Source organism: Neolamprologus brichardi, chromosome 11, assembly GCF_056152115.1.
Source record: "Neolamprologus brichardi isolate AB-2024 chromosome 11, ASM5615211v1, whole genome shotgun sequence".
Taxonomy (NCBI): domain Eukaryota; kingdom Metazoa; phylum Chordata; class Actinopteri; order Cichliformes; family Cichlidae; genus Neolamprologus; species Neolamprologus brichardi.
Window position 1 is genome coordinate 3,548,347 of NC_142114.1, and position 18,637 is coordinate 3,566,983.

At 41.9% G+C, this 18,637-nt stretch overlaps 1 protein-coding gene across 1 annotated transcript; it reads right to left on the bottom strand.

Moving 5' to 3' along the window:
- Positions 1-6,115: 6,115 nt before the first annotated feature.
- On the bottom strand, positions 6,116-17,820 carry tcea3 (transcription elongation factor A (SII), 3). Its single transcript, XM_087847979.1, has 21 exons — positions 17,592-17,820; positions 16,781-16,843; positions 16,589-16,694; positions 16,352-16,457; positions 12,189-12,698; positions 11,996-12,106; positions 11,691-11,792; positions 11,518-11,589; positions 11,301-11,408; positions 11,133-11,201; positions 10,915-10,974; positions 10,697-10,768; positions 10,528-10,584; positions 10,372-10,434; positions 10,176-10,250; positions 8,011-8,171; positions 7,845-7,906; positions 7,532-7,681; positions 7,288-7,434; positions 6,624-6,695; positions 6,116-6,512 (listed from the first exon to the last, which is right to left on the bottom strand). The coding sequence occupies exons 1-21, from the start codon at positions 17,658-17,660 to the stop codon at positions 6,504-6,506; spliced, it is 2,244 nt and encodes a 747-aa protein (XP_087704105.1). The 5' UTR covers positions 17,661-17,820; the 3' UTR covers positions 6,116-6,503.
- Positions 17,821-18,637: the final 817 nt, after the last annotated feature.

Consider the following 18,637-nt stretch of genomic DNA (forward strand, 5'->3'; position numbering starts at 1 on the left):
GTGAAAACCACTACTAAAAAGAACACAAATCTCACATTTGTGGGAAAAAACAAACAAAAAACATCTTGATGATCTTCAAGATGTTTTGGGAAAATATTCGGTGGACTGACAAGACAAAAGCTGAAGTTTTTGGAAGGTTTAAGTCCCATTAGGTAGTGTGATGGTCTGGAGCTGCTTTGCCACCTCCCCACATAGCAGACAGGTCTGGCCTGGATCTGGTGTCAAGCCGGCACTGCTGGCTGACTTCTGGCATGATAAGTGGTGTCATCCAGATATGGGCCAGGCCTGGAGTAGATGGCACTGTTTATGTGATGGCATTCCACATCTGGCCCGATTGTGGTTTGGTTTATGTGGCCCAAGCTCATAGAAAACAGGTCTGGCCCGGATCCAGCATCAACCTGGCACTTCTGGCGGACTGGTGTATGTCAACCAGCAACGATGGCACTATTTATGTTTCTATTTTCCTATTTTTGTTTGAAGACCCAAATGTCATGTTGCAATACTATACTGCTATGGTAGCCAGCGTTTTAAATGCAAGTTTGACAGGTTTGTGAGTGTACACTTTATCCAAAACCTAGCGAGGGTTTACTCATGTTTACCACCGGGTGGCTGCAGCTCAGAAGGTAGAGCAGGTCACCTACTGACCGGAAGGTTAGTGGTTTGATCCCTGACTCCTCCAGTCTACATGTCGAGAGTATGAATGTAGTTAGGAAGCACTCAGTTTAGAGAAAGTGTGTGATTGGGTGAATGTGGCATGTTGAGCACTTTGAGTAATCTGGGAGAGTAGAAAAGCGCAGTATAAGAATCAGTCTGAACACAGTTTCATCATGTTTCTTTTGCACTATTATGTTCCAGCACATGTTGTTATTACATGGTTTGATTACGGTACACATCTGGGGCCAGAGCTGAAACTGTTCTGGGCCAGCAGTGTGTCTGCAACTGGCCAGTGGGTCATGACATGGAGGATTTGCTGTAATTGATGAAACCATGAATTCAGCTCTATCCAGAAAATCTTGGGTTATGCAGCATGTCCACAATCTGAAACACACCAGCAAGTCCACCTTTGAATGGATTTGTTTAAGAAAAAAAACTAAATGAAGGTTCTGCTTCTAAGTTGGCCAGAGCGTTTTGATCTGAGAGTGTGACTCTTGCCCTCTGAGACCTGGGAGAGGCTAAAACTTAAAAGTTAAACCTGTATTAGCTGCAGGTACACATGAAGGCAGACATACTGAGCTTTGAGGATGGAGCTGTTATTCTGCTGTTATATAATGTTTGCACAATAGTTTTTTCACTTTTTTTAGCCCCACCAGCGGCATAATAACTCTGATGACAATGCTGTCTGTCGGCTGAGACACATCTGCACTCGGTGAACGTAACTAAAACACACTAAACTCACGTCAACACACTAATGACTATAATATCATGTCAGAATTATCAGTTGCTGAATCGTAAAGATACTGTTCAACACATTCATACCACCATAGGTCCAGTGTTCACTACAATCTTTAATTGCCTGCATGATTATGTTATGTGGGGGAAACTGCCTGCCTACCAAGTCTCATCTGATTCCATTTATAGAGAGGCTGCATGCAGCAACAACAAAGGACAGTGTTACAAATTCATCACTTCACTCCAGAGAAAAATTTCAGACAGAGTCAGAAGGGAAAGCTTTCAAAAATAGGCCACAGCCACTATGAACCATGTATGCAACATAATAACAGGAGGTGTGAATATATTAACAGGATCAGTGACTCTCATAAGAGTTCAATTTTGAGCTCCTCAAGATAAAGCAGACTGAATTATGCAGCTTTTTATCGGCTATTAGCAAGGCTGGTAAAAAAAAAAAAGAAAAAGGTCCCAGACATTCCTGTAATGCTTGTTTTCCTCTGACAGAGATGCAATTATGACAAAAATGTTCCACCAAGCGGTGAAATAAACTCATTCCAAATGACAGCCACGTTGACCCCCTGAGGTCTGGCTCTTACGATGCACAGGGACTCATCTGATTGGACAGGAGTGGAATTGGCAGAAATGCTCCCAGGAGCAACTTTGACATTAATACTGCATGTACATCACAGTGGGTCTTTAATTTACCTGACATGCGTTTCATGTCACACGTGCAAAGACTTGCATTATGGGTCACGTCAGAAGGAAAGACACAAAGTAGGCTAGTTGTGTGCAGCATAATTGAAGTCAACTAAAAATCTCACCACAAACCACGTGAACAATAAATGAGCAGGTCACTGCATAAACCTTTTAAAGTGAGCCCAGTGTTCCCATTAGGGCCATCAAATCTGCACTTGATAAGCCATAATGAAAAGAATGAAAATACTGATCGAAGCTTAGACACAACAACTGAAGGACAGATTTGTCTGTTGTCATATCAGTCAGCATGTACAGGGTTATATTAGGTTACGTTCACACTGCAGGCGAAAGCGCATCAAATCCGATATTTTTGACCCTATGCGACCCATATCCGATCATGGTATGACAGTCCGATATTTTCAAATCCGATCTGGGTCACTTTTGTATGTGGTACTGAATCCGATACATATCTGATGTTTTAGAAAGCGACTGCTGTTTGAACGGTCATGTCGCATTAAATCCGTCTTTTACGTCACTGACACAAGACAGACGCCAATTATCAGCTCCGGAGAAGACATCACGAACGCTTCCTGGCCATCCAGTGTAGATGTCAGTGAAACTGTTGGGAAGACAACGTTGGAGAAACGTGAACATTTTATTTGTTCTGTATAATCTGCAGATTCTGACAGAAATCTGCAACTATCCTTTGAAGCACCGCTCCTCTCTAAAACAGCAATAAGGATCATTATTAGGTTATCTGCATTATTATGTAAATAACAAAATAACTTAAAGCAAAAATTGGGAAACGTAAAGTCTGAAGTCTTTATAGTCCCTATTTTCCTTCGGGATTAATAAAGTATTCTGATTCTGATTAAGGGCCATCAGTCAAACAATATTGTTTGCTCTGGGTCTACACAGAGCGCGTTGTGTGTGACGTCTTCTTTTGCGCATACGGGCCGCTTTGAGCGTTCACACTAGAGCGCGTTTGCTGTCGCATTTTATTTGTAGTGTGAACGAGCAGACAAAAAAATCGGATTTGATCAAAAAATCGAAAAACCTGCAGTGTGAACGTAGCCTTAGTGACATATGAGCACAGCTTGGAGTTCTGACCCAAAAAGCTCCATTTTCCATCTCATTATATGAAAGAATCATTATGGTCATGGTCTCAGAGTTAAATGCTTTAACAGCTTCCCCCACCTCTGCAAACTCTTCTAAACTGATTCTTGGTCAGGGAGCTTTGTTCAACCCTTCAAGTCCTGATCAATCTTCTTTGTGAAGGCCACTGTGCCACCACCTTTGCTCTGTGAGGTCTGCAGAGAGTTACTGAAACCTAATTTCTTGAGTTCTGCCTGTCATTCAGTGTGATTTGTGGGACTTTATGTGAACAGGTGCATTGCATACATGTATCACAATCAAGCTCTAGATTTATCTCAAGAATAATTAAAGCAAACAGCATCACAGCAGATTAAATCTCTTGTCAATTTGTGAATTTGCATAAACATTCAGTTTTTCATTATGAGGTTTTGGCTATTGAGTGTTTACAGAGGCAAGGCCATTGTTTCCAAGAGACAAAACGGTGAAGTGCCCACTCCGAGATGAGCTGCTGCCTCAAGTGGAGGAGTTCAAGTATCTCAGGGTCTTGTTCGTGAGCGGGGTAAGAGCAGAGCGGGAGACTGAAAGGCAAACTGGCGGACACTGCACTGCTCCGTTGTGGTGAATAGAAAGCTCAGCGTAAAGGTGAAGCTGTCGATTTACTGGTCGATCTATGTTTGCTACACTCAGCTATGGTATTGAGCTGTGGGCAGTGACCGAAAGAATAAGATCAGAGGTTCTAGCAGCAGGACTGAGTTTCCTCTGGGGCTCACCCTCAGAGATGTGGTAGGAGCTCAGTCACAGCTGCTGTAGAGCCCCATGGCTTGGACCCCGATAAACAGTTGAAAAACAATAGGAAGACTGATGGATACCAACAGTTATTCGTTTAAAATAAGCCTGCAAGAAAATTAAACACGCAGACGATCTGAAGGAATTTATGATTTTTGCAGGATTTTATGATCCATATCAGGTGAATTTAAAATGTAAAAATTGCCTTTATTTTGAGAAATGGCTCAGAGCATCTGTTTGCTGCTCAGTGTATCACATCTAAACCACAAAGGACTCAATATTTAGATTAAAAATTGAACACTTTTAAATCAATGTGAAGACTTTTCTGTGTGGATGTAAATTAAAGGTCAATAAATGTAGTGACCAAAACTGACATAAAACAACTGCTGTGTATTTTACTGCAGGAAAAGCTTATAAGGCTTTAGAAAAGTCTAGAACTGCTAATGATAAAAGCATCCACTTAAGTCAAAAGGCTGTTTTTTTGCTTTTCTATTTGCATGATAACAATTAGCCCTTCCTTGCAAAGCATTTAGGTGTTTGGAACAGAGTTTAGAGATGATTTCAACAGTTTTCTGTTTGGGGTTTTTTCCACACCAGCTGTCAGAGACACAGAGGTCACAGAGCTGAGCAGCTGTCATTAAATGAAGAGATGGGAATGATGGCGCAGAATCCATTAACAAATTATTACAGAGAAAAATTGGGGGCTTTGCACTGATTATTAGTTGTATTTGCCAGTGAGAGTATTTCCAGAACACAATATAATGCCTCACGAGTGTTTTTAATTTAGGCTTCATTTCAGGATTATGTCCAAGTAACATTTCATGGCTAGGTGTAGATTTTAAGCTCACAAAGCAACGTCAACACAAGTGTAGTGTGACAGAATAAAAAGATGAGTGGTGAGTGGTTATGCTTTCTCATCTCTGCCTGCACATTAGAGGAGACGTTAATGGTGCAACCGATGCAGAAGAAGTAAATGAATTAGGTTTAAACTCACAGGAAAATCAGATGGTCCACACTCAGCCGAGGGTAGCCAGAAAGCTGTTCCCGTGGTTCTTTTCTGCTGAAATACAGACTGCATCTCCAACAATAACAACACACACCTTCATGGGGGAATGATGGGATGTCATCGCTCCAGGCACAGATGCAGCCTGTTATTTATTATTCATCATAGGCTTGTTTCTTGATCAGAAATGCTGCTGAATGACTTTAATATGATCCCATTAAGAACTCAGCAGCAACTTGCTCCAGCTTTAGCAGCCTGTCAAACTGACACTAACCTGCAAGCCTCTAACCTGATGTCAGTAACCTCTGAATAGAACAATGGAAATCTGGGAACTGCTGCTGAATGTGTTTTGGTGAATTGTTGCCACCTACTGTTTGCTTTTAGATGTGCAACAGGAAAACTACCATTGCACCACTACCATTCAAATGTTGGACGTGCTCATGAACGAAGGTGAATCATTTGTCTGTTACATCTTAACCCTCTTGAATATTAGCAAATTGCACATGCACTGCAACTTTTTGCCCAACATTATGAGTCTTAATACATTTGTAATACGTATGAATATAATTTAATGTATAAATCACGAGCCCTGGGCAGGCAGGCTCCGGCCCCCGCCCACAACCCTGAAAGGAATAAGTGGCAGAAGATGAATCAATGAAGAGGTGGATGAATCCCTTGCTCTCTTCCACAGCAAGTCTTTTGTCCTGTTTTTCTCCCCTCACCCCCAACCAGTCAGTGCAGATGGCTGCCCCTCCTTAAACCTGGATCTGATGAAGGTCTCTTCCTGTTAAAGGGGAGTTTTTCCTTCCCATTATCGCCAAGTGCTCGCTCAAAGGGGATCATCTGATTGTCGAGGTTTTCTCTGTATTTATGTGGGGTCTTTCCCTTACACGATGGACGGATGGATGGATGATGGCCACATACATAATAATCTTATACAATAATGTATGGAGACAGATATGGAGGCTGAGAGAGTTTGGGCATGTGGATATGTTGGACAAAGGATGTTGAATGATGCTGATGTAGTGAAGGAGGACATGCAGTGGGTCCGACACAAGTAGATGCTATGAATAGGGTGGCAGGGCGGACCAGAAGAGGAAGACGATAGAACATCTTAACAGTTTTTAAAGCAACCATAACGTTGATTGATGCAGTTTTATTGGCTTTAGATATGTACAAAGTGAGCAGTCGTAATATGTCACAGCTTATTAAATGGATTATGATTCTCTCCATCATGACAGCACCATGATTATTATTAAGTTACAGCTAGGTTGATTTAATGACTCAGTCATCAAACTGTCTTACACTCTTAGTTCTCAAAGCTGCATAAAGCAAACTCTGATTATTAGCACATGCTTATAAATCTAAAAAAAAAAAAAAAAAAAAAAAAAAAGATAAAATGGAAATCTTAAGAACAACGTCATCACTTTAAATCACTAGCTGCAACAGTTTATAAACTCCATTCCCATCCCATTATAGAAAATAAGCTTCTCAGTTTGCTCAGAAAACAAATGTGGGGTGACCTTTGATGGCATCAGCAGAACTGAAATTTAGAGAAGAACAATAAAAAGCATTAAAAAATCTCTTTAAAGTTATTTAACAGAGCATGAAATCGTGTCAGAGCAGAGCTGTTCAGGTTCAGGAAAAGTCTTACCTTCCAGCGGTTGCCACACTCATTGCACAGAACAAATGTGGTCATTGGCTCATCAGCACTGCGTGTCTGCACCTAAAACACACACACACAGACACACACACAGCAGGTTTAACTGTAAACAAAACACCAAACTGAAAGGAAGCGGTTTATATGACCTACAGTGAAGCTGAAACACTCCTTCCTCACTAGTACAGTGTATATAACCCACTCTGTGACTGAAATACATCAATCTCGTTATATTTATTTGAGCCACTATGTTCCCATATAACTCCCCAAATTATCAAATAGCATCGCTGAAGCTGATTTAAGCCCCAGCTCTAATACAGCGCCACAGCTTTCTTGTTTTTCTGTGGCATTCAAAAGAGAAACAGTTACTCTACAGGCTTTTCAGAACATCACAAACACCAGCAGTAAATAGCCGACTCAGTGCGGTCACATCGTGTGAAACAGCAAAAAATGTCTCATTATTATGTGATAACTAAAAGCAAACAGCTGGAGAAATAACTGCCCTATTACAACACCACCTCGCTCTGTGAAAAAGGCACAAACATCACAGCCTGCTTCACTCTGGAGACACATCGGTTTCACACGCTCACTCGCCTTAATGCCACCATTAGAGCCTTATTAGTCCTGTGATCTGCTTTGCTCTGACACATGCGTGTACCTGGTTATAGGTGCAGTTTTTCTTCTTGCACTTGCCGCACTGCAGCAGGTCGGTGGTGGTGCCACCGGTTTTAGCCATCTGGTGTTCCCTGATGGCCTCCTGGGTGAGCACGTTCCTCAGCTGTTTCAGCTCGTCGCTGGCCATTTCCTTAATAAAGACGACATGATGTGTGATAACGAAAGAGGAAAGAAAAGGCAGGAATGTGCAAAGTGTTGCTCATTGCTGAGGAGAGGTGAACTTGTACCTCAGCAGACATGGTGGCGATGCGGCGTAACTCGATGCTTCCTGCGAGCACATTTTTGCGAAGGCCTGGGTTCTTCGGGTCCTTCAAGTTGCTGATGCGGCTCCTCACTCGGTTCTTATACTTCATATCAGTGGCTTTTATCTCCTGGTAGATATGTGCGATCACGCTGTCAAGGGCAAACTAATTCCTCCGAGTAGCATGCTTGATAACAGCTATAATGTTGAAACGAGATGCTTTCCCTGTGGTTCAACACTGAAAGAACTACAGTTTAATTAATCAAAGCAAGCATAGTGGTGAATTATCAACTCTGAAGGATATGATCTTCAATCTCTGCTGCCATGCTCTCACAGTTAGCTCCAAATTCCTTGTAATCATCTGTGAAGTTCAGAAATTACATTTGATGTAAGTCAGCAGGCAGTCTGCAGCGCGTCTTAATGTGAATATTAAAACTGCAGCAATGATAACGTCTAAAGCCTCACTATCTGTGCGCAGGGCAGCTGCCAGCATCTCAATGCACTTGTCTCTGATGGAGTCTCCAGTGGTCAGGTGAGGGGACAGTGGACCCCCAGGAGAACTAAAGCTGGGTGACATGGGGCTGGTCGGGGTAGTGGGAGTTTTGGGAGCCTCGGATTTACTCTTTCTGTAAAAAAAAAAACAAAAAAAACAAAGATTTTTAGTGTCAAATTCATTAAATACGGATCAAAACGTTGTTGGTGCTGCACACCAGCCACACAAGTGCAGCTTTAACCTTTAGCAGTAATTCATTTACTAACATCCATCATGTAAAGAACCCATCCTGAAACGCTCTGACTCATCAGTCCTTGAAAAAATATTAAAGAATGATGAATGTCAACACTGATAAAGAGGCTATTTGGAGTCGCTTGTTGCCACCCACTGAGTCCTCCCACGAACTGGCAGCTTGTCAAACAGGAGTGCAAAATAATAAGGATACAGTGCTGTGCAAAAGTCTTGAGCCACCACTCTACTCAACTTTTTTTTGTTTGTTAAGCTACTCAACACTGACCGATGAATCATTCAAGCATTTAAAAATGCACCTAACTCAAGAGATGTTGCGGACCAATTTTAGACTATATCAGATTTTGATCCATTGTGCGATACCATACCTACGGCTTCATTTTCCAGCATGACAATGACCTAGGGCTGCTCAATTAATCGAATTTTAATCACGATTACGATCTGGGTTTTCAACGATCATTAAAAATGACTGAGCCGATTATTAGCCCCTCCCTCGTGCTTTACTCTCGCACTGCTCCGTGTGGCAAATCGAGCGCACCTCTCTGCATTTCGAACACGCGTCACAACAATTAAGAGGACCCGAGGGAAGCTCGGAAAGCTAAGCAGAAGTTATTTGGAGAGGAGATGGTAAATGGTAAATGGCCTGGATGTGTATAGCGCTTTTCTAGTCCCTAAGGAACACAAAGCGCTTCACACTACATTCAGTCATTCACCCATTCACACAAGAAGTGTGTGAATCACACTCTTTTCAACCAACGGCAGTCACTCTGCCGTTGGTTGAAAAGAGAGGTGAAAAAACTTCAGTGGTGTGGAAACATTATGGGTTCGCGGAGTCAGACGTGGATCAAGTAGACATAGTGTGTAAACTTTGCTACGGTGTCGTAGCTGCACCACAGAGCAACACTGCAAAGTTCACTAAACATAGATGTTTACGTTTTTCATTTATTTCTTATATTGCAAACATTTGCACTGTTATCAGTATTTGCACACTATTTTATATTATTTTTTAAAGTCATTATTCAACACATTGTTATTGTTAACCCTTTAAAGCCGGTCAGAGCAGCACGCTCCGTTTTGTGTAACTATTTTTAAATCTAAAATCTTAAAATATATGTAAAAAAAAACAAAAACAATTTTTTTGTAGTTTATTGCACTTTTTTGCAATTAATGTAATTACTATGGACTTAATTAATGCATACATATTATTAAAATATGGGCTATAACAGTTGTATTGATGTATAGCAACTTGAAATGCTCCCACAAATGGCACTACAACATGTAAAAAAAATAATATAAGACTTGGTTCTATAGTAGGTATTAAAGGGTTAAATAAATATCGTCAAATAATCGAGATCTCAATTTCAGTGAAAATAATCGTGATTATCATTTTTGCCATAATCAAGCAGCCCTACAATGACCCCAAGCACAACGTCGAAACATATGTAGATAGAAAAACACACAAGGCCTCCCCAGAGCCCGAGCCTCAACATTACTAAAGCAGTGTGGGATCATCTTAGCAGAAAACAGAACAAAAGGCACTTAACATCCAAAAAGGAGCTTTCAATGTCCTTCAAGAAGCCTGAAGAACAACTCTGAAGACTAGTTAAGGAGATGAGAAGAATGCTGCCTCAGAGAGTTCCTGCTGTGTTCAAGAATAAAGGTGATCAGACCAAATATTTACTTTCAAGCTAGCTAGAATCATATAGAATCATATATTCTTTATATGCTGTAGTTCTATGAATGTTTGAATTTTCCATTTTCCTACCAATATAGATATTGGGCGGCAAGACTTTTGCACAGTACTGTAAATCTACAGTGAATCTTATTTTGTACCCAGCAAGATCGAAGATAAAATCATCCCAAGAACCTGAGAAACATAATTAAATACCTTTCGATGCTGTCAGTAGAGGGCTTCCTCTGTAGAGGTCCAAGCTGAGGAGCCTTCGAGCCCTGAGACTCTCTCCTGTAATTCAAACTCAAGGTCATTTATGTTTTTCACGTGCAGAAGTACAGAAAACTTTAACACCTGAGAGTTGATAGTTTGGTGAGCTTGTATTTGATCAGCACCGGTCGCTGTTATTTACCTTTCTCCTGTTAGCTTCTTTGCTGCTGGCGAGCTGCTCGTCTTTGAGTCAGTCGATTCCCGTCTAAGCAGTGAAACACTTTCAGTCAGTCTGGGTTTAATCATTTGGATTTCACGTTTAAGTACTGGTGAGATTTAAACTGGACAGAACTGATACCTGTCAGCTGAATGACGTTTCACAGGTTGGCCAGGCTTTGACTCACAGGAGTCCTTTCTGCAACAAAGGATTAGCATCACTAGCATCACATTTCATATAAGATGAGTGAACACACACACACACACACGTTTATGTTGTATTCTCAAACTTATTTCCTGCTCCTGCACACCTGTGTTTGTCTTTTTTGGCCTCCGGGGTGGGCTTTTTGGGAGGGGGGGATTTAGAGTCTGATGAATCTTTCCTGACAAGAGGAAGAGTTTGTGTGTGATTTAACCAAACCCGTCTGTGAACAATAAAACGAGAATGCATCCATCTCCCTTTGCTCTAAAATCCAACAGTCTTCACACAGGGAATGAACAGATATTTTCATGCAGATGACTTGCAAACCTTTCTCTTTTGGTTTCATCTGAATGTTTTCTAGACATTTTGGTATCCACTGAGTCTTTCCTGCAAAAAGAACACAGCTTTGGTACCAACACTGAACACCAGTGTTTTATGTAAAACCAAAGACACAGATTTCTTAAGGCCACTGATCATCCAGAGACTGCAGCCAACTTGTTTTTTTTTACATGAATGAGAAACAGAACCATTCCCAGATCCCAGACCTGTCTTTCTTCACATGATCTGACGTCTTTTTCTGTGGAGGAAGCAGCTTAGAGTCTGACTCCTTCCTGCTTTAGCAAATAAAAAACAGATTCAAATTCTGAGTCCGAATAAAAAATTATTTTTTTTCCAAAAAATATTTTCCCGTCTGTAACTCGTCTGATTCAGACCTGTCTCTCTCCTTCATTCCATCTAGAGAGGGCCGCTTCGTAGGAGGAGGAGGGTGAAGGTGAAGAGGAAGCGGAGGAAGAGGAGCGTTGGGGTCAGGAGGCTCTTTTCTAAATGAAAAGACACCTCTGAGCTCAGATGAATCACTTCATAAACAGAGTGAATAATGACAGAAAATCGTTACGGCACTGCAAAGAAAGCAGGCATGCAGAGCCTGACCTTAAGGGAGGAGGAGGATGTAGGTGAAGAGGAAGAGGAGGAATCGGAGCGTTTGGATCCAATGGAACTTTCCTGAAAATCAGCACTTGTTTGAGATTTTTTAAAAGTCTCTCGTTATTTTCTGTCTAACGTCACTCAAGAACTTCAGAAACATGCACCAAACCACATCTGACCTCTCCTTCTTTACTTCCACGGGAGGTCGTTTAGTCGGTGGAGAAGGAGGTCGGGGAGCGTGAGGGCGAGGAGGCCGGGAGGAAGAGTCTTTGCCATCCTTCCTGGACATATGTCACAACAGCAGAGGTCAAAAGGCCACCTGACGATGCGGCATGCTGTTCACAAAAACACACCTGAGTGACTCTTGTCAGCATGCACCATGCACGGCAGGAATCCTGTTAGGCCACGTGGAACACACTGATGCACGTTAAGTCATTAGCAGCAACCGCGCGCTCTGCAGCTCAGGCAGCACCAGAGTCCAAACCTGTCTTTCAGAAAATCCATGGCGGGGCGTTTGATGGGAGGAGGCCGAGCGGGTCGAGGAGGAGAGGGGAAACGGGTGGGATAGAGCACACTGCTGTCCAGCACACCTCTCCTGAAATATACAACAGAGTCTGAAGCTCTGCTGGATCTTACTGGGAAGTGTCGTGCGTTTTTCTGAGCCTCTACGTTCTCACCTTTCAAACAAGGGCTTGTGGGGGTCAGTGGGTCTCTCTCTCTGAGGCTCGCTCAGAGGTCTCTCCCTCTGAGGTGTGCTGGTGAGCCTCTCGTGGTTGTTTTCTTCTCTCTGTTTGTCCTTCCTCATCTCATCTGCAGAGCTGCACTTCTTGAGCTCCGTGGGGTTTTTCTCTTTTTTGAGCTCTTCCACGTGCCTCGTCTTTTTTGGTTCCTCTAATGGTCTCCCTCTTCTCGGCTCGTGCTTCTCACCCCGTGGGTCTTGCGCAGGCTTCGGCTTCTTGTTATCGACCTCCACTTTGGGATTTTCTGGGGGTGCTTGTTTCTCTTTCCTGATTTCCTGCAGATGTTTTGCATTTCCAAGGTCCTCCAGGTGCTTTTCTTCCACGAGGTCGTCAGCATGTCTCTTTTTGATTTCATGGCCATCATTGTGTTTGTCTTTCCTGATTGTATTAGCGTGTTTTTTGTCATGATCGGAGTCTTGTTTTAGTTTGACTTCCTGCTCGCCGTGACTAAGAGAGAAAAAAGAGAAGCACTGTTTTTACCTCTATGCAAGAATTACCACAGTGAGTGTTGGAGGTGGAAGTGGGTTGAAAAAATGGCAAATATATTAACACGAATATGATTTAAATCACTGACAAGCAGAAGTCAGTGCTTTCATGCAGTTAAACAGTGAAGGACACTTCATAGCGTCTCAGCTTTTACCTGACATATGCACTTGTAAACAGTGCTGCCTTGCAGCACAGAACAACATCACTGTGCTGACACGCTAAGCCTAAGCCTTATATTCTATAATCTATCCCATCTAACATGGAAAAATAGCTTTAAGGATAGACTTTAAAATATATATGTAGCAAGGTTATTATAGAGGTAAACTAAAAACTATAAAATTAAATTAATTAAAAGTAGACTCTTGAAAAAGAAAAAGAAACTAACTAATTTGCTATAGTGTAGTTAGGAAACTATCCATCTTCTTATTCAATTCTGGGTCACCAGGGTGAGCAGGTGGGGTCTCACGGTCAGGCTTGTGCCTATTCCAGCCGTCACACGGTGAAAGGCAAAGGGACGGGTCACTAGCCGACCACAGGACTAACACAAAGAGACAAACAACCATTCACACCTATGAGTAAATCACTAAAATTGGGGAAATCACTGTGGGAGGAAATGAGAGAGAACCCACCCAAACACAGTGAGAACATGCAAACTCCACACAGTTAGGTCGGACCACACAGTGGAGTCGAACCCAGGACCTTCTTGCTGTGTGGCAATAGTGCTAACCACCGGACCATCATCCTGCCCGATGTCAAAAAAAAAAAAACTAACTAAAGAGAAACAAAGAAGGAAATATTTTTAGTTTTAGTCAGTTGGGTCACATCCCAGCAAACATGATTGACGCCCCAGCGTCATCTCCCTTCTCAAAATGAATCACGACACCAAAAACTGAACAGCAAGCAGGTGGATGTTGATGTTGTTCACAAGTACAATACAGGTCCGACCATCTCTTACAAAGTAAAACATGTATAGATCCGATTAATACATCTGTCTTTGTTTTCTCTTTAACAACAACTCATTTGGTTAGTACATGATTGTGACGTCTTCTCCACACAGACAATATAACCAAAACCTGTTTTTAAAGAAAATTTGATGCTTTTTACATGGTGAACTTGGTTCAATGTTAGGTCCTAAGCAGCATCAGGAGCCCGGGACTTGTTAAGCATGAAGTCAATTAGCTCAACAGAAACATAAAGGGTAAAACGTTGAGTCTTAGTCACTCCTGAACTGAGATTCTTCAGTCTAATAAGGACGTCTGAGCAACGCTGAAGCTTTACCTAACACAGACGTCAGACACAGACATTATTAACATCAAGCGAGGCTTTCAGGGACACGTTTACTTAGACACAGGATGTCTGCATAACTGTGAGTCACCTGCCCTCACAAAGAGCAAGGTTTGTATTATTATACCTGTTCAGAACTTCCTAAATTTGGACTCTAACAAATATCCACTGGCAGCAGGTGCTTTTGGCTGATTTCCCTTGTTTAATTTAGCACAACTTTTACACCAGATATCCTTCCTGACACAACCCTGCCATCAATCCAGGCTTTTAGACTGGTACGCTAGCCTGTGTTTGCCTGAGACTGGGTCTCAAAACAGGGATCCTTCACACGTAACCACTACACCATGGACCCAGCATATTGTGATATTTAAAAACACTAACGATAACCCAGGATTAAAACATCTTCAGTGAAAGTGAAACAAGCAAAACCAAACAAGAACCTGCCTGACACTAAACTGAATTACGAAATAGAAAAAAAACAACGAGTCTGACATGTAGCCCTTAAGACATCATCATCATCCACTGATTTGTGGTCTCCCATCTACGGTGGTCCCGAGAGGTCAAACCCACCGCAACTTAAGAAAACACCAACTAACAGAAAAATGCTGGAAAAGCAGACAAAACACAGCAGAATTGGGAAAAAAATCCACAATTGAAGTGTTTCTGGGGGCACAATAACATCACGGACCAGCTGCAGAAGTAGAAACCAAAACGTGTGAAGGATCGCAGTGAGACACGCTTAAAGAAGTAGAGGATTCATCGCTGTTGTGAGGGAGAAAAAGACGCAGGTAATGTGTGTTTTAATCACATTATTCATGTAATACTTTAGATGCATATTTGCTGTTGTGTTTTGTGTGCTTTCGTAGCATTTTTTTATTAGCTGCTGTTTTCTTAATTTGTTCGTTGGAACTCTCAGGAGCACCATACCCATCTTTCTTTCTTGTTGGCGAGTCTGCATGCTAATATGGTATCAATCTGTCAGTCACAATGCAAAATAACCTGATTCAGTCGTGTCTATTCACAACAACTGACACCCCAGTGCACTTTATGTGGTAAGGTAAAGAACCTACAATAATGCATGGAAAATCCCAACAATCAAATCATCTCCTATGAGTAAGCACTCGCCAACAGTGGGAAGGAAAAAGGAAAAGGGACCTGCTGGGGGTGATGGGAGAGAAAGACAGTCCAAAAAAAAAGAGAAAGTCAGAGTCCAATTCATGAGATTTTAACTTGTTACTGAGAACATAAAATAATTTGGAAAATGTATCCTGGGGTAATAAATTGTCCCACAGACTTCTGGAGTCGCCCCCTGCTGGCTGTTAGGAAGAATGACGGTGATAGAAAAACTATTAAAGTTATGTAACACGCTTTGCAGTAAGCTGAAGAGTTTATCTCTCAATGTTTCTCTCCATCTGTGCTCTTCTCAGGCTTTGTTGTGGCTACTCTGCTATCTGTTATCCAAAGCAGACAGAATCATGTTCAGTACAAGGACGCCAAGTAACTGTTAACAATAAAAAAAGTGGATAACATTGGAAAAAGTGTATAAATGAAACTCTGCCCTGCTTTTGCTTCCTTGCAAGTAAAAATGAACACGTTGGAGCTCACTACTCTGTGTGTTTCACTTCTTAGGAGAACTGTTCTACCAGAAGGTTTAACACACTTTCAAACGGGCTTTTATGTGCAGTTTATCATTAAAAGAAGTCTCCCTATTTAAAGTTATGATGCTACCTAAAGGATAAAATGTGACATTACAGTGGCTCACAAGTCTGTTCTGTCCTTAATGTCATTACACACCCCAAACTGTTTGCAGCAAATAGCTGCCCCTCACTGAGCCTGGTTCTGCTGGAGGTTTCTTCCTGTTAAAAGGGAGTTTTTCTTTCCCACAATTGCCAAGTGCTTGTCAAAGGGGTCATTTGACTGTTGTCTTATTGTAGGGTTTTGAGGCAGCTCCAGTTGTGATTCAGCACTATACAAATACAACTGAACTGAATTAAATCGTCTGAATGTAGATCAGCCAGGCAGTAGATTACCTTGAAATTTTATTTGAACTTTAAACAGTTCAATGCCTTTTTTTTTAACGAAGCTGTTGTCACTTTTAGTAGAGAGTTATTTTTCAAGGTGTTTTTATGAATGTGAAGAAAATACTTTTGTTCCAGTGTACTGTAAAGCCACACACACACAGATCATTACAGACCTGACAGCAGGCAGGCACAGCAGGTATGCGGACATTAACCAGAACTTCACTTCATAATGTGTGTGTGCTCTTTGTATTAAATGTCACGTTAAGTGTACCTGTGTAGTTTCTGTGTAACCGCCGTGAAACCACTGACCTGCTCTGCGTCTCCGAGGGAGAGCTATTTGGAGAAGCTGCCGTTTTGCTGGAGTTCAAACCATTCTTGGTCTCAGACGATTTCTCGGGATGCGAGCGGCCAGAGTCTGCATGAGTGCGTGTTTTGGAGGAGAAATCATATCAGCGAATCAGACTCCGTGCTGATGTATTTACTGCACAAGCAACCATTTCACCGCTGTGAAAACACTGTAGTATGCATGTAAATCAGTGTGTGTACCCAGAAGTCTTTTCCAGTCTTTAATGAGGACTTTTGCCAAAGCAATCACTTCTTCATCTGTGCAGTGTTTCCTGATACCATTAACAGACATTCCAATTCTCGTTTCCTGAAGCCAACATAGACACGTGGGTTAATTATTTTCTTTTTTTCACATTTCCCCAGGATGATCAGCAAAATTAAAATGTAACCCACCTGTAGAAGTTTGAGAGTCATATTGACGCCTTTCAGCTCCTTCAGCAGGTCAATGGCGCCCTCCTGTATTCACCAAACAGTGACATCGTTACTTGCAACCCCCTAACTCTTGAAAGGGTTCATTTAGAAATGCGTAATAACAGTGTAATGCACAGATCTGGCAACAAGAATGCGTTAACCTTTCAAAAAAGAAAGCGCAATGTGGTTAGCAAACAAGAACAGTTTCACTTCTTTATTATTATTTTTTCATTAGCACTCGATGGCATTTTTACAACATTAGATTCACTGTTTTGCACGGCTGTTTACTCGGATTACAGCTGGTGGCATTATCTTGTGCAGCCCCCTAACTGTGCAGGAGCGACGCGAACAATGTCGTGTTTGCAGATTCAGTCACAACACGAGCACGGCCTTACGCCCACAGGCCGCGGTGTTTACTTTCTGTTCTGCGCACTTCCATGTCAGTTAAACTCGCTAAGCATTTTCAGAAACAGAGAGAGAGAGAGAGAAAAGCTTTTGACAAACACAAAAGAGCTGGGCTACACAGCAGAGCTGCACACTGGCAACTGAAACGGTCCTGCAAGAGAAATACACGCAAACCCACGAACACCTGTTGATCGTTTGTTACGGTCAAGCTCGCGCTTCACTTCTGCACACTTTCCAAACACACCGAGTCAGCAGGAATCAAACTCGTTGTTTAACAGAAAAGAAGAGGAGCCCATTTTAATTTATGGAAAAGTCTATTGCAGGCCTTCTGCGCAGCGCGAGGTGGCGGGACAACGCGCCACCTGTGGGTGTCAAAATATAGTCTCACCGTGTTATTTCTAGACACCATCTTGTCCAGTTTTTTTGCAATCCGGATGAGATCTTCCTCTCGAGTCATCGCTGCATTTAGTCGTCTAAAGACCGATCGGTTGCGCCAAATGGATACTTATTTTAAAAAAGACAAAAACTCCCGAGAAACAGAAAAGTTTGTATGTGCTACAGGTCGGACTTTACGCGCGACGCACTCCATTCAGCCGAGAGGCGTGTCCTGCGGAGGGGTCCCAGCTGACCTGCTCCACAAATGACAAACTAAATATAGACACAGTTGTAGACCCGTGGACAACAGGGATGACTGAAGTTTAGTGTGAGAGAGTTTACTTAAAAAAAATCAACTTTATTTTGTCTTATCATGCTTTGCTCTCCTGTGGCTCCTTAGATTTCTCTACACTCTGGACGGATTATATCACAAAATGATGTCTCTTTAAGATTTTCCAGCAAAAACGAGGTCACTGTGTAATGATTAATCTTTCCTACACTGAAGGCAGAACTCGGGCAGCTGCTGCTGCAGCCCGACACTAAGTCACCGTTTACCGCCTGTTTCTTTCTTTGATTCTTTGTTAGTTACTTCGTTTTTTGTAACACGGAACAAGGTCACCTCGAACACTAAATCAGACAACAATTTCACTTTCTCTCACAAAATGGGGAAAAAACACGTCCTGAAAAGTGTGTCTGTGTCACGGCCACCAGAGGGTGGTGTGATATAAGTCGACATGAGAATTAACTTTCGTTTTGCACTGAAAGCCACGAACCTTCGTGTTTGCTTCTGTTTGTCTTGCAGTGGACCTAACATTAAGATCTGATAGTTTTCTTCTTCTTCTCGAGGAAGCGAGAAAGAAACAGAAAAGCTTCCAATTCGGTTCCAATTGAACCGAATAGTCAACCTTTACATTTATACATGTTTTATAAAAGTAAAACATGCGTGCTCTCCTTTAAAAAAAAATAATGCTTATTCGATAAGTATTGACTTTCTATAGTTATATTGTGTTTAAAAAACATAGTAAATAAGGCATAAGGCATATCAATCTTATGAGAAAA